The 23,805-nt window shown below is 38.7% G+C and overlaps 1 protein-coding gene across 1 annotated transcript in view; it reads right to left on the bottom strand.

Annotated features, from left to right (window-relative positions):
* ELP2 (elongator acetyltransferase complex subunit 2) overlaps nt 1-23,805 on the bottom strand; it is a 1,608,146-nt gene that overhangs the window by 989,242 nt on the left and 595,099 nt on the right. The window contains exon 6 of the mRNA XM_044065497.1: nt 7,907-7,971. Within this exon, the coding sequence (XP_043921432.1) occupies nt 7,907-7,971 (65 nt within the window). The remainder of the gene's footprint in view (nt 1-7,906; nt 7,972-23,805) is intronic.

The following is a 23,805-nucleotide window of genomic DNA, read 5'->3' as shown; positions in this document are numbered from 1 at the left end:
CTTCCTCTTCCAAGGGGGCTCCTCAGAAGGGTACTGTGGGGAGGTCTCAGAAGATTGGGGGCCACCCAACGGGGGCTCCTAAGGCTGCAGGTCTCTGCTGTCGAGAGAGAGAGAAGGTGCTGAGATAGAGGTCAGTGTTTGAGAGGGAAGAGTGTCGGTACCCTTGCGCAGATCTCAAAAGCAGATCTCTCTGGCTCCGAAGACAGCCCCGGCTCCGAGGAAATGGAGGTAGTCCTCAGCTCCAGAGCGACCGGCTCCGAGATGGATGTAGGGTTCAAGCTCACCCTAGCTGATGCACTGAGAGGGAAACTCGGCACTGAAGAGGTTCGGGTCCAAGTGTCCCTGTCGAGGCCAGCAGGTGAGCTTCGGCTCCTAGACACCACGGACGGCGCTTAAGGTGTCGGAGTGGACACTCATCTCTGAGACAGCCACAAGGGGAGCTGGAACTGAGGGTTCCACAACAAGTGGCACCAGAAACTCTGGCTCTGAAGGCCCGACTCAGCTCAGAGGATGAACCACAACAGGGAGAATGGACTCAGGTTACTCCAGAACCAACTGGGTTGGAGCCAACAACAATTTTGGCAAAGCAGACGACTTCATGAGTCTAAGCACTACTCTCTCCACATCTTCTTCTAACAGGCTCTTGGAGGATCTGGATGACAGGGAAGGCGATCTGGACCTCTGTAAAATTGGAGATCTTAAGGATGGGGAGACCGGCAAAAGATCTCTGGACCGGCTCCAATGCAATTTTTCAGTAGTCAGCTCTGAAAGGCTTGGGGCCAACACTGCATTGTCAACATTGACAACCTCGACTGGCTCCGAGGACAGTGGAGCGGAGGAGGTAGTAGTCTTATCAAGTTTCAGTTGTTTCTGAGGAGGTTCCGATACACTAGTCGGCACAAGAGAAAGCCTCTTGGCCGACTTGACCTTCTCTTTTCTGGATGAATGAGACTTTGATGAGGAAGAAGAGCTTCTTAAGTCTTCCTCGAAGGAATGCTTGAGGAGACCTTTCAAAATTAACTTGTTCTTTTGCTCCTGGAGAACTCTGGAGCTAAAGGAATGGCAGAATAAACAAGTTTCCTACAAATGAATGGCTCCAAGACAATAAACACAATTACTGTGGCCATCAGTAATTGACATATTCTGGGAGCACTTGATGCATTTTTTGAAACCCGAAGGTTTGTGGTCTTTGGACTCTTTAGACATATTTAACAGAGCTATATCAACCAGGGAAAACAAGGTCCTCTAATTTAAGCGGGCCTCGCCCTAACAGGTACACAACAAGCACGAGGACTAGGTCTTCTAACTTAAATCCGCCTAGCCCTAACAAGCACACACACAGAGAAATGACAGAGTAAAGAGGACTAGGTCCTCTAACTCATTCCCTCCAGTACAGCTCTTTTGATTGTGTGCCTTTAACTCCCAGTGGGCGTGACTTAAGCCTTTAAAAAATGAAGTTATCACCTTACAGTTCTAGAAAATACTCATTTAAAGAGGTCAAATATCAATATAGCTGTGCTTGCCATCACATATGCTTCAAGACAAAATATCCTGGTACCTTGTAAGTAACTTGGTTTTGGAATTATTAATGCAAATATGAACAATCAATATCTGACGCCTAGAGGAGCAGTAGGAGTTAACTGCAGACGACGCCTGGAGAAGCACTCAGCTGTAATCAGTTAGGCCTAGCCTTGTTCGAAAAAATGAAAAATAGCAGAGAACTAGGTGCTCTAACTTAAACGGACCTAGCTGAATAAGCTAAGTCAGAGAAAAGACCAGAAACTTCAGTAGCAGGCAAAGTACAACACTGCACGCAATCTGCTAATCTCTAAATATTTAGAAAGCAAGGCCCTAATACGAACGCAGACCTACAGATAAATAACCTGTATCAAAATTAGCAAAAAACACTGCACACACTATATGTATGTATATGTATATATATATATATATATATATATATATATATATGTATATATATATATAAATAAAAGAAAGCGAAAAAACAAGGACTGAACACAAATGCGGACCTATGTAAAATCAAAGGTATTATAAACTAGCACACAGGATACCAAACGGAGAACAAGGGCCAACAGCCAACAAGTTCTCAACAAACTAACTAATTAAAAGGCATAAAAAACACTTCTAAACACTATCTATAATATAACTAACACATAATATTAAGATAACTAGCTAAAGAATCAGCAAAGAGTATAATAATGACAAAAAGTTTTGAACTTAGCCACGGCCAAGCAAGAAGCACTTCTGAACTCATAGACGCGGCAAACAAGATCTGGGGATTGTACTAGTGCACTATGGGATACCTACCTAGCCATGAGCCAACTAAGAGACTTCAAGCTTTGAAATAGGCAGAGTCGGAGCCGAGGATCGGCTCCAAACCCATACGTAAGAATGAAGTCGAGATAGGACTACAGAACATCTAAGATTACGTAGGAAGCATGTACAGGCTTCCAACAATAAAGAAAAAAAATGTTACAATGTTTTCAGTAATGTAGGGTTCACAGTTAAATTTGTAAAGAGGGAGATATTAGATGTTAAAAATGAAAACAGTGATTTTTGATCGTTATACAGCATAAATTGGCTGGGTTAATAATAAAGGAATTCTGGCACCAGTATTATGGAACAAATAAAGAATTTTGGGAAACGCGAAGGAAAATGACAATCATGTTAACAACAAACATTCAAATAAGAAGGGAAATATTATGGGAACAAAATGTAGAAAACATGGAAAAATATGGCATGAAGAAGTACTGGTACAACATTATGTGGACCAATGGAAATATGTGAATGACTGTGTAGAGGGAAGGCATTAGGACCAGAAATAAAACATTAAGGAATATAACAAAATGTCATGAGTTTTTGTGGAGATTATTAAAACATATGCTTCCAATGAGATGTGAAATGTTTAAAATAGTGAAAGATTATGTCACATAAGTAAAGCAGTAGAAACTTAAAACATTTTTTCAGTGGATGAAAAACTGAGAAGATTGTGAACACAGATTTTTAAAAGAAATATACTGTTTGGAATACAAAATAGAAATACAAATATTACTGTGTGTTTATTATCAACAAAAAATTCCAGATGTAGAAAAAGTTGATAAAAATATGTTTATAATCGTATGGGAAATATGGAAAAAGAATTGATACTTGAAAGTGGATAACCGCAGCTAAAACAATAAGAATATGTTTGTTGCAAAAAGAGATGGGGCTGAATTATAGAAAAGAAGTTTATGCTAGTTTGTAAACGTGCATATAAATATACTAAGGAAACAAGGACAGTAATTAATGTATAGTAAAGTGTATATATATATATATATATATATATATATACACATACACACACACACATATATATGTATATATATATATATATACATACACAAACTACCAACACTCTTTTCAATAGGGGACACCAGAAGGCTGTCACTACATAGAGAGAGCTGAGAATGATGGATGAGAAAACAAAGAGTGATGATGCTGTTAATCCAGTAAGCAGTAGATACACACTGTTCAGAATTAAGTTCTTGTGCAGTCCTAGGAAGCAGTTGTTAACTGTGTTACATGAAGAAGAACTGGATGAAGCAGTTTAGTGGCAATTAAAATGAGGATGAGTTTGAAAACAAAAGCATGTTTGCATGGTCAGAAATTATGGAGAAATGAGTCAGCACCATGGCATAGAGGGATAAATTCCTAACTATGGCCAGGTGACCCAGATTCAATTAGCAGCTCAGATGTCTGAGGTGCTGACAGGGAGGAATGGATGTGCCCATCTGAGGGGGGGGGGTTGTTTACTGCAGATGGTCCCTGAGGAGACGTGTGGTCCACAAAGGGAGAAAATGAAGGGAACGATATTATCAAAATGTCTTACTATTAGGTAATAATGACACTGTGACTGAAAACAGATCCGAATGTTTAAATCAGAAGAAATGTAGGGAAGGAGAAAGAAATGATACTAATGTTGGTGATGAAATGGTTTACTGGAGACAGTTACCTATAAGCAAAGAATAATATAAAAAAGAAAAAGTTTTTTTTTCTATTACATGTATTAACATAAAAGCTCAGTTAAGATGCTCTGTGGCTTTGAGTGGTGTAAAAATGTAATGTAGGATATTATTTATCAGACATCGGACTTTATGAAAGTCAAGAAATACAGTTTCAAAGGTTATGGGGAACGATTATATGAAATATGGGGAAGGGAGAATGCTCTGCAGTGGCTATTTTGATAAATATTATGAAATACAGTTGTTGGATTGTTACACCAATTAAGCCGAGAAGAATGGTGATGGCAGATTGTAGGATCAGAGAAATGGCTGCAAGAATATTGGCAATTAGCATAAAAGAAAAACTATGTGCTGTTAAACCATGTGTACTGACGAAAGAGACTAACTGTGATATTAGGGCCAGAAAAAATAAATATGTATAGCGATTTAAACAAATGTAAAGAAGTACTGCATATAATAGACGTGAGTGCAGGTAATGAGAAGGGTTTTATGTACACAAGAGAGGTAGGCTGAAACATAAAACTATTTTATCCCAAAAGAAATGCAAGGGTTATATGAAGAGTTTGGTTTCTCACAGCACAAGACCATAAGGGACAAGTCTGGTGATAAGTAAGTCATCACATTAGGAAAGAGAATACAGGGAGAAATAGTTTTAGCCTTATATTTGAGGAAAGACACAAAATATAAATTAAAATAAATGTAAATAACATGATAATCAAACAGAGGCATTTAATAAAAAAACAAAAAGGAAGATATGACACTTATTCTGGTGAAAAGGGTGAGGGCAGAAAAAAATGGAATGAAACAAGTAAGAATAAAGGAGGGGTGAGGTATTTAGATATCATGGACGTTAAGGTGGGTTATATTAGGGATATGCATATCAAGCAGAATAAGCCTGCAAATGTTAAACAAAAAGCTAAACTATTAAGAGAAGGAATAAGGACCTAATTAAAAGGGACTTTGAGTTAAAGTAAAATATACACAATGTAAATACAAAATCTGTCAAGTAGTGCAGAAAACGTAAAGAACCAGGAAGCTTTAACGCAATAAGCTTTTAATTACCGCTTTCGTAAAAACTTCTTCAGAAATACAAAGCAGCAAAAACACATAACATTCATATACATATTCAACCAATAAAATCATTTGAACAATTAATCAATTTAACAATTTCAAAGCAGTGTTTTTAAAAAAAACAAGTAATTCTTAAAGGACCTTGAACTTACGTTCCTTCAAGAAACACAATATTAATAGTTTTGTTTAAGCCTGGGGGCAAATCAGCTCTTAACCCAAGTTGCCATTCCACCTCCTTCATTTCAACTTGTTTTTTATAATCTCCCCCTCTTCGATCCTCTGGGACATGTTCAATTACTCCAAAGTTAAATTTCTTAAAATTACTGCATAATATATGAAAATACTACAGAAAAGATGTGATATATTGACAGATATTTTACATTAAACAGTATATTTTATTGAAGGTAACAGGTAAAAGAAATGTTGACTTGTTATAAAGGACATAACAGACAACAGTAGGAAAGGGGAGGTAGCAGTTAGATTTATAGTATGTGATGTAATGAAAGCTTTTGATAATGTGTGGAAAACAACTGGGGCATATTTGAAGGTATACAGAATGAAGGGGGAATGTAGCAGGGTTACTAAAGTAGATGCACCTAAGATTTTTTAAGATATTAGTAAATGGGTGGGTCCATGATGTAATAAAGATGTGTAAGGGTGTGAGGCAGGGGATACCATATGATTGGGATTTTATGAATGCAGTGATATTAGTGAGGCAAGTGAAGCCAGGATTAGGTATAGGGAAGGAGTAGGTTTTCCTTTTTTCATCAGGATGTGTTAATGATCTGGTTATTATAGCTAATACTTTATGGGTTAAGGAGGTGATAGAAGTGATGGAGAATTTTTTATTTAATGCAGGGTTAGTGTTAATGAAGGAAAAGGATATTGGGATATAATAAGGTTAAAAGATACTAACTTTAAAAGAAAAAGTAACTGACCTGTTAGTAACATAACTGGGGAATAAGGAGATTGCCAAAAGGCAGCGGGAAAGGAAAATGAAAGACGTTAAAAGATATGGTACAGGTACAAAGCCTTTTGTATTAACCTTTGAGGAAAAAATATTTACTTCATTCCTTGATTGAAGGAAAATGAGCTTATATGGGAGAAGTTTCTTTATGCTTCCACAGCAAAGAAGAAAGAATTGATAACATTTGCAGTAATATGGGACTCTAAATTAAATCTGATGAAGTAGGGCATTTTTAACAAAAAGAAAGAAAGAGGAGGTTAGGTTTGGTTGATCCTGCAGTGTTTTTGATGTTATTATATGTATTTTGGGTGATAAAAGTAATGAAGTTGGGAGAATGTATTATGTAAACACTTATGGGTCAAATATAAAGAATTTTGGAAGATATTAGGAATAAAGAAAGACACAAAAGTAGAGGTTGCGTGGGGGATAAAGGAATATAAGGAAAAATGTATGGTATATGCACAAAAGAGGATGTGGTGGCAGAAGGCATGATATAAATGGTAAAACTGAATGAAAGAAAGATTATATTTAAACAAAAAGATGAAAGAAAATGTCACATCTGTGGGGAGGAAGAAATCTCCAAGCATTTGTCTTTCTAAACTGTGACAGGGCTACACATTTTTGGAAAATGATAACGTTATGGAATAAAGAAGGGGGCAGGGGACACTGAAATGGGGATGGCAGTATATGGAAAATGCAGTGTTATTAGGAAAGGGAAATTTTGTGGGTATGGCATATGAAAAAGGCAACATGTGATGAGGTTTTGTATAACACAAAATGGAAAATGGTAAAATATAATGAAAATAAGTTTTAGTTGTAGAATAAATGGTGGGGAGTGAATTACAGTACTGTTAGTTTTTATATGAAAATTACTTTTGTAATCATGAAAGAATGTTATTTCTAATAAACTAACCATATTTTTTCTATATTTACATTTTTGTATACATCTAAGCTACCACTGCCCTAAAGAGACAGGACCAGTTTAGTGTTTCATTTGAAGAAAATCACACTCAGAAATGGGAAAAAAAAAAAAAACTTCCCCAAATGATGCACAACATTGCCAGTAATGGAAAATGAATACAAGCATCTGGCATGGGAAAATAATCCATTGTCTTCTGATCTGCCAGCATATGTGAGTGTGTTAAATGTTCATCGACTGACACCAAATTGAAAAAAAATCTAGTAGAGACATTAGTCATGCTTCAAATTTCTCTTTGTAGTCCTTGAAGTGGCAGTCTCATGCGACAACCAGACACTTGCCACATACAAGCCAACAATCTAACAAGCTGAGTAGTTCCCTATTTTGTGCCATCGAAGAAGGGGAATGCTTCCAGCCACTAATACGAAGAGGGGTAGCAGTGGAAGTCCAGGGAATGGCACTTCATTATTCTAAGCAAATGCAACCATTTGCAAAATCTGTACAGAAGTACTAAGCAGTTCCCGTTAGGCTACCTGAACAGTGTGGCAAAATCTAGCCTACATTTGAGAAGATGATGTTGACTGTTCACTCCTTTTTAATCCTAACTAGGACTCCAGTGCTGGGAAGTACTCACAGATGAGGTTGTTCCTGTTGTAGGAAGAAATGCAACCACTATACCAGTGAACCAGCATGTGCACTAACTTTAAATACCTTTCTGCACAACAGAAAAAAATGAAAGAATTCAGGGAGACAAAAAACAATGCAAAGAATGGTATATTATCTGAAAAAATAGTTAAACTCCTTTATGGCATTTCAGTCTTAGTTCAGTTCAATGTGACCTTCATTTTACTTCGAAACAGTCACAACAGATACAATGATTAGGCAGGTATTACAATTTGCATACAAAAGAGGGACAAAAATATGTATTACCTGCCCATTCTGTTGAATATATAAATGAATTTTGCAGTCATCGTTTCCACAAGCCAAGACAGGAACTGAAAAAGAAAGACACCACAGAGACAATTAAAATGTAACAAAGCTGTGTTCATAATTACACTTTTTTATTTCAAATTGTATTAAGTGCATGAAGCTATGTATACACTGGTGAGTTTGGTATTTATAATAAATATTATGCTTTTAAAAAACATTTATAACAACTGACATTTGCAGATTCTCATTCTGGCAGGACTACTCTGTAAAATATAGACCTAAAATACTACATATATGACTCTGAAAATTAAAACTTTATGGAATCACAGGAAAATTGGTTCTACATAGTACTTTAGATTACCAATATACCCTTTTACATGATAGTCATACTCCTGCATATTTTATAAACTACCACTGTTTTTCCTCGTCTCAAAATATTCCCCTCTAAAACAAGCTTGTTTTCACAATAAACAATATATCCAATGGATTAATTGTAACACTTTTTTTTTCTCATCTTAAACAAACCTTCATTTAAGTAAGCCTCACAGAGAAGTTACCTGACTAGTATAGCAGTACATTAAACAAAGAAAATGAAATGTCAGTTTTGCATCATAAAAACAGCTAATTTTAAATACATAAGGCAAACGTATATAAAATGCAAAATCAGCACATCGGTGTTGCTTAACTATAGTCTTATCAAAATAAATACTAATCAAAATCACTTTCTTGCTATAAAAACTTCCTAGTTTTAGAAATTACTATGGCAGTCTTCAAAAATATGCACAGCAATATATTAGTATTAGGCAACTCACTGATGAGTCAGACTTACTGATGTTCCAATCATCAGGTTGAACAAAAACAGAGTCCTGATCAGCTGCCTGCCTGGTACAAGGATTTATGATTACTATAGCCTTTGGTTACCTCCATCTCAAGTAAGAGTACAAACTCAGGGTTGACTAGCGTGAGGTAACGACCTTAGATGCAGCATCCTTGGGAAGATGCAGAGAGAGACATAGCTGGGCATTTCATGAATGTGTCTGAGGCAGGAAATACATTGCCTTGAGCGGTACCTTAACATCTCAGAGAAAGATATTATTCCAAAACACAATAACTGACTTCTACAACCAGCTAACAAAACAGAGTCAGTCCCGAAGCATTAGATGTATACAAAGATAGGAAGCGATAATGGACAAGCCAGCCTGCTTCATAAGGAATGGCTTGAATCTCTCTCCTCAGGGCTTCTACACAGTGGCAAACACTATTTATTCCACAACACTGCAAGGCAAGTTCCACCTCTTGGATAGTCCTGCCAAACCAATTCCAATCTGACTTGTATTAAGGTGGCACCACTCAAGACCTTCACTGAACACAAAAAATGCACAACCATGCGGTCTTCCTAATTCTCAAACACATACAAACATTTGTAGCCATCAGCCTGTGTTTGTTTTACTTTATGAAAACATACAAATTAAAAAATAGTATACTGCTGAGTGTTAGTTCCATACATCCCTTTATTATGAACTAATATCAGTTTGTTCATAGGTTGTTAATAGGTTAACAACCACTAGGGCCTTTATAAGCCAAGCTGTGCACCTCAATCCAATTTGCCCCAGAGTACCTAGGACATCTACTGGGGAGGTATGTTAGTAAGGAGATGGCTATGAAATTTGTGTGTGTGTGGGGGGGTGTTAATTGGAGACATGGGAGCCAGATCACATATGAAGTTGCCGTTTCCAATCCAATGGTCAAGGTTTTGTTTGAATAGGGTCATGGATGAACTCTGCTTCACATGGATGGGGAGCCTATTCCATAACATGGGGATTCTTTGAGTAACTTATCTGTCCCTAAAGTATGTTCTATTTATGTCACAATTCAAGTTTACATCCTTGGATGCAATGCTCCTCTATGTTGCTGAGTATTAGAGCCAGTATACTTAATCCTCTGGTTGGAGTGCACAGTATCTGGTCTAAGGTATTCATGTTATGAAAGTCCAGGAATTGTAGTGCCTGTGAGCTTCAGGCGGTATATGTTTCTCGGTCTACAGAAAGGCAGTTTACGTCACCTATGAATAGGATAATTTGGTTGGATGGACAATGCCTAGGTAAGAGTTGTAAGACCGGGGCATAGACAGTGACCTATAGCCAGCTAGGACATGGTAAGGGATCTTATTTAAGGTGACTTGTATGTGGATGAACTCCATGGCATCATCTTGTCTGACCAACCTGGGGGCATATTTGTTGCTAATGAAGATCAAGACACCTCCATCTTTAGTCCCTGCATGTGCTGTTGTTGGTCTAAATGTGCGGAAGGCACTAACTTTGCACTAGTGGAGTACTTTCTAAGGCTTTATGCCAAGTTTCGTTAACAACACAGATGACTACTTTCGCCACAGTGAGAAGAGTTTGCAAGTTGTGAAGTTTTTTGTTTAGACTTCTACCATTAAGCAGTAACATCTTAAGACTGATATGAGTCTTTTTTGCTATGACAGCAGTTTTGTCATTTTTAGCATTGCCTGAAAAAGGCTCCAAGGGAGTGGATAAAGTTTCAGCCAATATCCAAAAGCCTAGGAGGGACAGGTGCATACCATCCTTGGTAATGCAATGTGATCTGTTAATCATGTCCTCCCCATCCTGACAGATATTTGATCTCCCTGGAGTGAGACCAGAAGCTAAGTCAATTATTAAAATCAATCATTTTATGTACAAACTGAGCATCATCCTTGGTGAAAGTAGAATGCTGCTCAATGCAAGGCTCATACCAGTCTTGGATATATTCACCAAACTCTACTTCACTGTACATGAACATGAGTTATAAGTGCAAGCTGCTGAACTACATTTGTAGAACTGTAATGTTTGAAAACTGTGCACTAATGATGAAATGCCAGCAAGCAAATTTCATCAAACTGATGGACTCTCATTCCTTATAGTATTTTATATCGGCTCATCTTCAAAACTACTTGATCCACAGGATTGCTAACAAAATAAGCTAAGCGTGGCAGATCAGATTTTCCTCTCTTCAGCAACAATGTGCAGACCAACCTGTGGGATTCCCAAGCAAGCTAAGAAATCCGACCTCTGCATAAAATCCTTAACTTGTCCTTCGGTCACTTCACCAGTTACTTACTTGAATTTGTGAACCCATTAAATATAAAGCAAATAGCAGTAGGGAAAGTGTCCATCCCTGCCGGGTTTGTTTCGGCTTTTCCCGGTTAGGGGTCGTCACAGCGGAACTCCGGTCCACTAATGATTGGCAGTAGATTTTGACGTGCTGGCTTGCCGGGCCTAACGCACAACCTTCAATGAAGGAACGCCCATTCACGCATGTTGCCACACAGAAAACGCTCTAACTGAGAATCAAACGGGCAACGTCTAACTGTGAGGCGACAATGCTACCGCAGCACCACCACCGCAGTTCCATCCCTGCTTACACTGTTAAAATACAGCTTATCAGAGAAGATTCTTCCTGCCTTAATTCCTAATTCTGACCTTTTACATATCCCCTTATAAACTGTCTTGTTATATCATGGAATACAAATGCTACCATGGTTCTACTCAACACTCCCAGCTGACTCTGTCAAATGCTTTCTCGCACCAAAATCACCGATAATACTGGTGCGTTCTTAAACCCGGCTTCCTTTAAGAGCACATTGTTCTTGTCTATTAATGTTGCATCCCATCTACAAACCCACAATGATCCATCTATCCACTCTAATAGATTTGTCACTCTATTAGACAGTATAAACAACCACGTTATAATCACAGTTTAAATTGAAAAGGGTCTATATGAAGCTAGATGCAAAGGTTTGTTACCTTCTTTGGGTAATACAGGCATCACAGACTTTTCCAAGATTGTTTTAAAATACTGTTAAAACAAAAATTTTCAGATTTTTATCACTTTCTTGTCACCTACACAGGAATACCATCTGCTCCTTGAGACTTACATGTTTGATTGATTATACATCACTGTTTTATCTCATTTCTTCCTATCTTAGTTATTAATTGCTGAGCCTCATCTTTCTCTACTTTTGGCATAATCAAGCTTTCCATGAATATATCCATTTGTTCCTTTTCTTGGTTTCCCCATTTCTCTGCTTCATACAAATTTTCACGGGTCTATATTAGAAAATCGAAGTTTTGAAACTTTGAATGTTCTAATATCGACCCCTATTCGGCGAACGCTGAAAATAGCGAAGCTGCAGAACACCAAATTTTTTTCTAGGTAAAGAATTCGGTTGGCCGTTTCTGTGGCTTTGCTATTTTTAGCACTGTGGTGGAAAGTTACGGGTCGGGTTCAGTTAAGTGCGCGATTGTGTGAACGTGAGGGTTAGGGCATGGGTCAGGTAAGTGTGTGATTGTGACTGACGTTAGGGTAGGTGAGTTAGGGTTAGGGCGCAGGTGAGGTGAGTGTGCGATAGTGACGGACCTTAGGGTTAGGGTTTGGGTTAAGGTAAGTGGACAGATAGTGTATGTACAGTTCAGTGTAGGGTTAGATGTGTATGTACAGTTCAGTGTAGGGTTAGATGTACGATTTTAAGTGTACGTGTGTGGATTGCTGTTTTTCTGGTGTGCTTGTGTTGTGTGCATGTTTGATATTTTAAGTGTTCGCTGAATAGGGGTCTATATTAGAACATTCGAAGTTTTGAAACTTCGGTGTTCTAATATAGACCCAATTTTCACAAAACTTACAAAATATCTGTAATATCTCTATAGGATATCTTATTTTTCCTTTCTTAGGACTCCCAGGATCTAGCTACAACTCTTTCTACCTTCTGTTGTGCAAGTCATTGGGTTTAGAGATGTAATAAAAAATGTTGCTTAACAGCAACCTTTTTAAACTCATGCATATTATCTAAATATTCCTTTCTTTTCCATTTTCTGCAAAACCTCTTCTTTTCTACAAGATTCCCTTTATTCTGCAATACTTAAACCTTTGTCAACTCTTCTATACATTACTTCTTTTTCATATCTCTCTTTTTTTTCTAGCCTGTTTTTAAAATCTATTTTCATTTTGCCATACTCATTAACTCTCTTCTGAAGAAACTGCCATCTTCCCTAATAACTCACAAATAATTTCTACTACCCACTTCTTAAATTCCTCTCTCTTAAACAAGTAAATAAGAAAGTTCCAGTGTATCTCAATTTACTTCATTACCCTGAATCTTTAGCATAGGTTTTATTGGTCCATGAGCTGAAATAGTTACTGGATGCGTGTGTCAAAGCTGTTAATTAAATGTACAGGCTCCTGTGAAATATAATTTCTATCCAACCTAGCCCAGTTATTGTACTGTGCAGAATATATAAATCGTATCTGAGCTGCTGTATTACATTCAAATATGCCATACTAAATATTCTCATATACTTTGAAAAAAAGCTAACCTATTTAAATAAATTTTTGCCTAGAGGTACCCCCAATACACCTTCATTACTGTCCAGTCTCCACCCATAAATAATGTTCCATGCTGAAAGCTAATTATTTCTCAAAAAAATTCCACAGTTCCATAACAGTAATAATTTTAGATGGAATATAAATGCATACCAGCATAATTTTTCTCCCCCTGCGAATAAACACATTACCACAAATCTGCCATTACTGTTTTTTTTTCCCTCTTCTATGACTATTGGAGAAATCAGTACTATTACTGCCCTTTTCTTTTGGCCCTGAAACTTTGGCGAATGTCAAGCCTAAAATCCTTTCTTTGTCAAATTCACATATTCATTTCTACCAAAATCCATCATCCACAACATTGCTATTTACACCCCACATTTCTTAATATAATTAACAATGATACTTTTTGTATATACCTGCAAGGCCCTTTACATTCCATGTTAATACTGACATAGCATCCATTCTGATAAAAAAAGGTATTAATTTCTCATATCTATGACAGGTCTTCATTATGTTTCTAGCTTGCAGCTTACATACACACACTATTTGTCAGGCTGATTTAGTATGGATACTACTTCTTCGTATATTTATTTGAACCCATATCATATTTTCCCAGATTTTTCACTTCAATAAACAAAAAAAAAATAAATATGTTTTTTAAAGTTCACCAACTCCTTTTAACTCATAGCAAACAAAACCATATACTCGTTCCAAAAATTAAATGTAACCTTCCATATAGCCGTAGTTTCCCCAATTTGATGGCTGCACCCCCATGTATTACCTACTCTAAATTTAGAGATAACTATGCTGAAGCACGTTAAAGCATGTGCTTCAATTTAGAAAGACTATGTTGTATTCTTATCTCTAGTTCCATCCTAGATGAAAAAAAAAAAAATGCATGTTTTCATTAAGGTTTTAGCCTCAAGGAAAGAATGTACCGAATTACCTTTAAATAATAAAGTAAATTGTGCACTATTATATTTCATGGATTAAAGTACTAAGGCTGCTGGGGAGGCAATTAGTTGCATGACTATTCACTTCCCACAGGTTTCAAAATGAATTTATTTTTTACAGAACTGATTTTGGTTCCCCTATAAAAGTAAATTATACCCCATCTTCTACATTTCACTCATAGCACAATGTTCAGACCTTGCCTGATTAATTGCTTGCACCTTTAAACATGTTCTCTCCAATTAAAAGCATTTGCTAATGGAAAAACAAATTAGAAAGTCATTTTGCAAATGCAAGAAAAAACCCTGGTGGATTTCACTGAGAAGACACTGGTCAGACCTCTCATGATTAATTGCTTGCACCTGTTTAGCCTCTTGCTTTAGCTAAAAGAAGCTTTTAATGGGAAAAATGTTAATAACTTTGCAAATGCAAGAAAGAACTACCACTTTTCATGTTTTTTACAATTTTTTTTCTTGTTATTCAAAATTCAATTTGCTTAAAAAATCCCTTGTCTTTATCTTAAACTCAGGATATTTGAACAGATACCCACATTTTACAAATAGAAGAAATGATCATCTTTCAATGGGTTCTATTCATAAAGTTGAATGCCAAAAATAATGACACACATGAAAATAAAAAGAAAATGTAAAACAAAAAACATGCTCTATGTGAGGTGGGGAGGGTCACAAGACACTGCACCCCGACACCCCCTATTAATTACTGATTACATACACCAACTCTGACAATGTATCACTGGAGGAAGGCCAAAAAAACAGTATCCATTCTACCTTGATCTCAGGCAACTGTTAAGACCTTGGCTTGATGTATTTGCTTATTGACCTTTTTGGGTCAACCTTTTGAGTGTCAGTATTTCAGGCATTCAACTTTATGAATAGAACCTCTTTTAATTATACATATAATATGACTGATGCACTCTAAAAAAAATCCCAGCCCAATATCACAATATTATTTTAACTTTAACTTGTTCTTACCAGACTTATCTTGTTACAGTGCAAAGCCTGGATATATTGCAATTAAAAAGCGCTTTCCTATTTTAATATCACTAGCAAATATAGCAGTCACTGACTTACACACCCTCAGGCTTACAATACCTCTGACTGCATAGTATAAAATTTACATCAAGGAATTTACAATGCAATTACAATAAGAATAACCTTTTTTTTATTTACAGATGTTTCTTCAGTTCCTTCATTTTTCTTTTAAACATTAATGACATAATGTTGGGTTTATGCTTTAGAGTCCTCCCACAACCTTAAAAAATAAATCACTGTCCTGTAGCAGTTTAGTGTAAAGTCTTCAGCAACTTGTCTCTGCCTTGTTTCAACATGGATTATTAACTGGGTTTGCTGTTTCTGCATCTAATAAAACATTGTCCTTTTTCAGCTCTTCCATTTATTTACTAATTTCACATTTTTGCTGGTCTGCTTTATAACCATCTCAACCACTCAAAATCAATTTCTGGTTCACTTCCAAAGTATTCCATATTCTTCTAGTAAGCTTCTGGGCTTTTTTCTGTCAATTAAGCATTTTCCTTTGCAGAAATGGAAAAGGCTTAGGTTCATAGGTTCATACTAGGCTATCTGCCCTAGGGCAATTATAAGCCTAGCCAGAGTGTGTTTGGCTTTCGCCACCCATTTTAAATTAATTTTGCTATGCCCTTTTTCGAGGTTAGTATACTGTGCCTCTATCTAACAGTGACACAGAAGTGATACCCAGGGTAAACCTACGATCCCCCATCCACTCATCAAGATTCCTCTTGAAGAGAGTCAATGAGGGACTCTGCCTAACCTGGACTGGGATTTTATTCCAGAGTGAAGGGAGCCTCTGGGTTATGAATCTGTCCCTCCAGCATGTCCTATTTATTTCAGTGCTGAGGTTCAAGTCACTCGAGTGCGTAGCTCGATGGGATTTGGATTTTCTGAGGTGCAGCATGTCCATTAATTCCGGGTTGGACATGGCTTTATACGTCAGGCACAGATCGCCTCTGAGCAGGCGGTATGCCACTGAGTAGAGCTGGAGTTTCTTTAACCAGGCAGCATATGGCATCTGTTTGAGCCCTTTGATCCTCTTGGTGAGGTACTTTTGGGGTCTTTCCAGTTGCTGCAGGTGTCTGGTAAGGTACATCCCAAAAGGGGCATTGTACTCAATTATGGGCCTGATGAGGGATGCGTAAAGAGGCACGATGACCTCCCCTGATCTAGATGTGAATCCCTTCATGATTAGGTGGACTATATAAAATGTTTTTCTAACCACTTTGGCCACGTGGTTGTCAAATGAGAGATTGCTATCAACTTGGGTCCCCAGGTCCCTAATTACTTCTTCTGTACTTAATGGATTACCACCTATGTGGTAATTTGTGGGCACTTTATTTTTGCCAAAGGGGATGACTATACACTTTTTGGCGTTTAGCTTGAGGCCATGGCTCTGGCACCAGTTGTCTGTTTCTATGAGGCCCTTTTGTAGGATGCTTGTGTCGGCTTGAGAGTCGATTAAAGCGCCCACTTTGCAGTCATCTGCGAACTTGGTCAACCACAGTCCTTCCGTGTTGGCCTGTACCTCCAAGAAATATATACCGAACAGGAGAGGTCCCAGGACTGAGCCTTGTGGGATGCCACTTGTAACTGGTTTGGAGTCTGACATGGCTCCAGCAATTCTAACCATGTGGGTTCTGTCCTTGAGCCAGTTTGCAACCCATCTAGTGACATAGGGGTTTATATTTAAGCTGGTGAGCTTATCTATAATGCCCGAGTGGGGTATTGTATCGAAGGCTTTTGCGAGGTCCAGGTAGGCTGTGTAGACCACCTTCCCCTCGTCAATGGCCTTGGTGACTGTTTTAAAGAAATCTACCAGGTTTAAGAGGCAGGATCTGCCCTTAAAGCCGAACTGGGTAGGATCCAGTGTCTGTAGGTCCCCAATATCTTTTTTTATGAGGTCCATGATGATCCTTTCCATAGCTTTGCAGACCAAGCTAGTCAGGCTTATGGGGCGATAGTTTCCAGGATCCGTTGAGGCACCACCTTTGTGGAGAGGGACCACTGTTGCTGTACGCCACTCTTTGGGTACATATCCTGTGGTAAGGCTGAGACTGAACAGTAGTTTTATGTTTGGATTTAGCTCTTCTTGGAGTTCATGTAGGACGCAGCCCGGGACACCGTCTGGTCCCAATGATGCTGTGTTTTTTGCTTTGGAGAGAGCGGCTCTTACCTGAGCATCTGAGATGTCAGGGGGACAGCACTCTGCTGGGATAGATATTTGCCCTTTTGGTGGGGGGGGGGGGTTTGCACTGAACCTGTCAGCTAGGATGTTGGCAATGTCTGTGGGTTCGGTGTATTTTTTGTCATTTTGGACTAATTCTGAGCATATCTGGGAATTCCCACCCAGGTTCCTAACATAACTAAAGAAAGCCTTGTGATTATCCTTAGTGTCCTGTGCAATTTTTCTCTCGAAGCTGGCCTTAGACGATTTTATGAGTGCCCGTAGTTTTTTGCTAACACTGATCAGAGATACCTTCCCTTTTTGGGATTTTGCTCTATCATGTAGTAGCTTCCTCGTTCTATTGTATAGTTTGTTTATGGCTGGGGTCCACCATACAGGACGTCTGCCTTTGGAGGATTGGGTCTTGGTTTTATTTGGGATTGCATGATCCATGCATTCCTGAAGGTGTTCATAGAATGCGTTTATAAAGGATTCTGCGGTCTGGGCCGTATTTTCCACAGGCCTGGGGGCTTTGAAGGATTCCACCTCGGTTTTGAGGAGTGTGAAATTTGCTTTAGAGAAGTTTTTCACTGTGGTTTTCTGGGCAGGAGGTGGAGTCAGGATGTGAATATCCAGTGAGATTAGTTTATGGTCTGATCTTACCAGTGAGGGATACACTTCTGGTCTGGAGCATAGAGTCCCCACATTGGTGATGATCAGGTCCAGTATGTTTTCCCCTCTTGTGGGAGTGGTAACAAGTTGTTCCATAGCATTTGAGTTTATAAATTCTAGGAACCTTTGAGCTAGGGTGTTGGAGCTAGAGTAATGCTCCCAGTCTATGTTTGGGTAGTTGAAGTCGCCCAATATAATGGTGTTTGGAGAGACCTTCATATTTTCCAGTGTTCTCAGGAAGGCCGAATGGGGTTCCTGGGTTTGGGAGGGTGGTCTGTAGCAGGCCATAAACTGGAAGGCAGTTTTACCTACTGTTAGTTGCACATGGATAGTCTCTGATGCTTCGTGCTGTGCCACCAACCTGGAGGTGTGGGTATCTTTGACGAATATTGATACTCCCCCTCCTTTTCTGGTTCAGTCCAAGTTTTGGGGCTGAAAAGCATGGTATGAGGTATAACCTGGTAGTGCTGGGGTGCTCTCGGGAGCCTTGAACCAGGTTTCTGTTACTGCACAGATATCAATGTTCTCCATGCTAAGGAGAGTTTGTTTCGAGTGCATGCATCTTGAGGTTTAGACTTCTGGCGTTGAGTAGCATTACTCTTAGTTTCTTATCCCTTGTGATACCTATGGAGGTGGGTTTGTCTTTTGAGCCTTGCCTAAAAAAGGCACTATGGGGGTAGCAAGAGCCTTTGCAAATATCCGAAAGCCCAGGGGTGACAGGTGCAAGCCGTCCCTAGCGAAGCATCGTGGCTTGTCGAGCATGTCATCCCAGGCTGACAGGCATTGAATCCCCTTTGAATGACATCAATACTTAAGCCAATTGTTGAAATTGATCATCTTGTCTTCATATTGTGGCATCATTCTTGGTGAGGGTAAGATGCTACTCAAGGTCAGGGTCATACCGGCCTGGGCCACATGCTCAGAGAGCTCTTCTATGTCTTTTTTCATGTAGTCCAGGGAGGTACATCTCAGGTCATTCACACCAGCATGGACAATGACAGAGTCATATTTGTGCTTGCCTTGGAGTGACCTGAGTGCTTGTGTTATGTGGTGAATCCTAGCTCCCGACAGGCAGCTCACCGTGACCTTCTCCTTGTTCAGCCTGGTGAGCGGGACGTCAGTGTGCCTGACAATAGAGTCATCTATTACAAGTGTATCAGGTGTGTTGTTTAGCCTTAAGGGCTGTGACTGTTCGGCACACTGGCTTTGTGAGCTATGTGTTGCACGTGTTTTGTTTTGGGGTAGCGGTTGCTTGGGTGTCTGCTTTGGAGGTCTCTGCTGCTTAGGCAGATTTTTATTTAGAGCCTCCGAGTATGTTTTTGTGTGTTTATATGTTTGGTTTGCTGTCGTGGTAGGTCTATGTGAGACTGGAATTGTAGTGAGTGTGGTTTCCTTCTCCTCCTGACAGGTTTCGCCAGTAATGAGTTGAGAGAGCTTAGCCTCCAGTTTGGCTATATGGTTGCATCTCTCACATGTGTTGGAATTTGTTGGGAGGAGGAGAGGGTTGTCTGTGTACATGAGGAAGTTGTAACATTGCCTCAAGATTCCCAGATTCACCAGCTGGACCAGAGAGGAGATTGACAACTGACCTTTGGACATGCTAGAATAGTATTGGGAATTCCTTTATAATTGAAAAGAAAAGGGCCAATGGGAAACAAGGTACTCAAGGGGAGTTTGTGAGGGTGTAGTGCTTTTAATTTTTTAGTGCTGACTTATATAATTGCTTTAGTGAGCAAGTGCCAGGTAACTTAAATGCAATGTGTTACAGGTAACTTAAACGCAAAAATGACAAACAGTAACTTTCTTTCAAGTGAAACAAGGAAATAAGTACAGTAAGCAATGCAGATGTCACTAGGGATCCACAGAAGCACTGAAAAGCTGCGTTTTAGGTGGAATTAGCGTTTCAGGGAAATAACAAGCAAATAAGCATACAAACAAAGCTAGATTCAGCAGGCCTGGATCTAGTCTATGCTACAGCAAACAAGGTGTACCAATTCCAGTAAGAAACAGTTCAAATATGCAGGCACTATAAGCCTTTAACCAGAAATTCCCAGCTCAGAAGGGCAGAGTCCAGCCTCTCCTCCCACAAGAGTGCAGACCACGAACCTTCTTAATGTAAAATAACTGGCATGAAGCCCAAGTGCTTAAACCAGAACTAATACACTTTTAGAATAACAGACACTGAGCCCTCAATCAGCAGTTCCCAACTTAGAAGGATGTAAGCTACCTGTCCTGCCACCACAGTGCAGGCCACAAATCTTCCTAATGTAAAACAACTGGTCTGAGCCCAAGTGCTTAATCCAAAAGACTTTGAATGATAGCTACACTTTAATCAAGTTACTACCAAGCAGTAATAAATACAATTGAATACTTTAAAGAATGCCTGGATTAGTACTCAAGTTATACAAACAAAACTAGATTCAGCAGGCCTGGATCTAGTCTATGCTACAGAAAACAAGGTGTACCAATTTAGTAAGAAGCAGTACAAAAATGCAGGCACTATAAACCTTTAACCAGAAATTCCCAGCTCAGAATGGCAGAGTCGAGCCTCTCCTCCCACAAGAGTGCAGACCACGAACCCTCAATGTAAAATAACTGGCCTGAAGCCCAAGTGCTTAAACCAGAATTAATACACTTTTAGAATAACAAACACTGAGCCCTCAATCAGCAGTTCCCAACTTAGAAGGATGTAAGTTACCTGTCCTGCCACTACAGTGCAGAGCACAAACCTTCTTAATGTAAAACAACTGGTCTGAAGCCCAAGTGCTTAAACTAAAAGAGTTAGAGTGAGTTACACCAAGCAGTAATAAATACAATTGAGTACTTTTAAGATGACGCAAAAGCAAAATAAAGCAGGAAGAATCACAAATACAGTAAAAGCAGATAAATTTATTTATTTATTTATTTTTTTGAGTGAGCAAATGAGATGGGCCCAGGAGGAGTATCCAAGTGCAAATTTACAAGAGGGGCGGGCAGTTTCAAAGCCACCAAGATTAACACCAAGACAAAAACAGGGAGGGAGGGTGGGTGAGGACCTACTGAAAAAACAGTCAACTTCTAGCTAGATATTGCTCAATGCAACACAAACAAATTACTTTAAAAAGTGCAGATAAAAGTTACTTAGCTACACTTATGCGTTCAATTGATATCATGCAGGTCTTAACCAGCCAAAGCTCACAGTTTAAACAGAAGATAATTCACTGTACCACTTGTATAAGACAGAAACTGAATAACAATGAAGGAAACTACTACCCCCACCTATCACTAGCTATGCAGGTTTTTAACAAGCCTTAACAGAAAATACCACATGCACTACTGAAAAAACAGTCAACTTCTAGCTAGATGTTGCTCAATGCAACACAAACAAATTACTTTAAAAAGTGCAGATAAAAGTTACTTAGCTACACTTATGCGTTCAATTGATATCATGCAGGTCTTAACCGGCCAAAGCTTCACTGGCAAGTTCTCTATACTAGCTTTGATATTGTGAGAAAAATGATAAGCACAGTCCTCCTTCAGCTTGGTGGCTCAAACTTTGTTTAAGCTTTTTTATTTCCTCCTTAAGACTGTTTTGCATCCAAATATGTCTTCGGCCCTCCAGGAAAAATCTCTCAAGAATTTGGATATAGTAAACTTGAATTTCGCACTTACCTTGTGAAATCCCATAACTGCAGCATCAAATTTATTCATGTCTAGCTGATATACACTGAATAACCACTTACCACAAATCACTCGTTTCTCCAATTTTCAATACTTTTCCTTTCAGCCACAGTTTTGGGAGAAGCACTCCTTTCAGGTGGCATGATTACACCCTTACTAAAATAGGTTTTGGCTGCCTGCTCATGGCCTGATTTGGAGCATACACATGATGTACTCTTTTAATTAACATATCCTGCTATAGAATACCACTCCAACTGTTTATTTGAAATTTTATAACATTAATGCAACATACTTCCTCTTTCTCTACAACAAAATGAAACTCCAGCCAAGCTAGAACTTCCACTGAGTGACCTCTCAAACCTCCTGTATCAGAGGCACATGGGATATATGCAAATGACCCTTATGAACATCAGGTGTTTCAGCTATATGGCGATTCTGAATGCCCATTGCTTTTTTCTTTTTAAGTTATTTTAATGGACAATTTCAGGCCAATAAAGCCAAACCCCACTAGCTGTGAATATGCATATTTTGGTCTTGTTATGATCTCATCGGCACAGCACAAGCATAGTGTTTGACTAAGCATAAGGAACACAGGGCTGTAACACTCTGCTTTGCTGTGCTGATGAGGTTATAACAAGGCCGAAGTATGCATATCCACAGCTAGTGGGGTTTGGCTTTATTGGCCTGAAATTTCCCATTAAAATGACTTAAAAAGAAAAAAAGACATGGGCATTTAGAATCACCAAATAGCTGAAACACCTGATGTTCATTAGGGTCATCTGCATATTTCCCCATGTGCCTCTAATACAGGAGGTTTGAGAGGTCACTCAATGGAAGTTCTAGCTTGGCTGGCGTTTTCATTTAGTTTTTACTGACTGTTTTTTCTGTGCGACCTTCTCATTCTTTCTTTTAGTTTGTTAGTTGGGATATTTTGCAGTCACCCTAAGGGTAAAGGACATCAGCTGGGTATAACAGCCCTGTACTTCTTATGCTTAGTCAAACACTCCTTGTGCTGTTCTGATGAAGTCATAACAAGACCAAATTATGCATATCCACAGCTAGTGGGGTTTGGCTTTATTTGCCTGAAATTGTCCATTAAAACAAATTAAAAAGAAAAAAGTCATGGGCATTCAGAATCACCATATAGCTGAAACACCTGATGTTCATACGCGTCATTTGCATATATCCCATGTACCTCTGATACAGGATGTTTGAAAGGTCACTCAGTGGAAGTTCTACCTTGGCTAGACTTTTCATTTAGTTTCTGATTGTTTTTTCTGTCTGACCTTCCCACTCTGTTTTACTTTATCTACAACAGAAAATCTCAGGTTTTATCTGTGCGCTCTGTCTTCTAATTCTATTTTACGAAACAGCTTTTCTTGAGTAGCCTTGTGTTCAGCAATCTTTCTTTCATTTTAGCCTCATCTTTCTGCAGTTTTATCAACTCATTTGAATAGCTACTTAAAGCAATTTTTCTTTTTTCTAGATTTTTGTCATTTGGCTTTAAATATATCTTCCAGTGTCTCATTTATTCTAAATGAGTCCCATCTGATTTGTTTTCTCAAATTACTGGAAGCCATTTCCTGTATTCAGACTGAAACCTGAACTGATTTTTCCTGAGCAGCTGCAAGGTTATTCCAGGCATTTTCTTGATGCTATTCTCTTACTTTCTCCAAATGTCTTATTTGATGGCACCCAGGCTGTTTAAGTACTAGCCAGTAATTTTACCCAGGCAACTTTTACTGGCTTTTTAAACAATTTCTCTGTTTTCACACTGAGAGAGCTCTAAACAACCTACTACTCAGTGTGCACCAATCTCGAAAGACCACACCACCATACAATTATTTGTGTCTAGGCTGGCCACCAGGAAGCATTTGGTTTGTTAAGGGTGAGATTAGAGTCTTAAGGCTGACATAGTACTGAAACCTGTAATCTAAGGCCTCATTCTACTCCTGGGACTTCACATGCATCAGATGGTAATTCAGGTACAGATTACTGAAATGCCTTGCAACTTA

Source organism: Protopterus annectens, chromosome 3.part0 (genome assembly GCF_019279795.1).
Source record: "Protopterus annectens isolate FY-2018-M chromosome 3.part0, PAN1.0, whole genome shotgun sequence".
Classification (NCBI taxonomy): Eukaryota; Metazoa; Chordata; order Ceratodontiformes; family Protopteridae; genus Protopterus; species Protopterus annectens.
The sequence above is the reverse complement of the archived record's forward strand: the minus strand, read 5'-3'. Positions and strand labels throughout refer to the sequence as shown.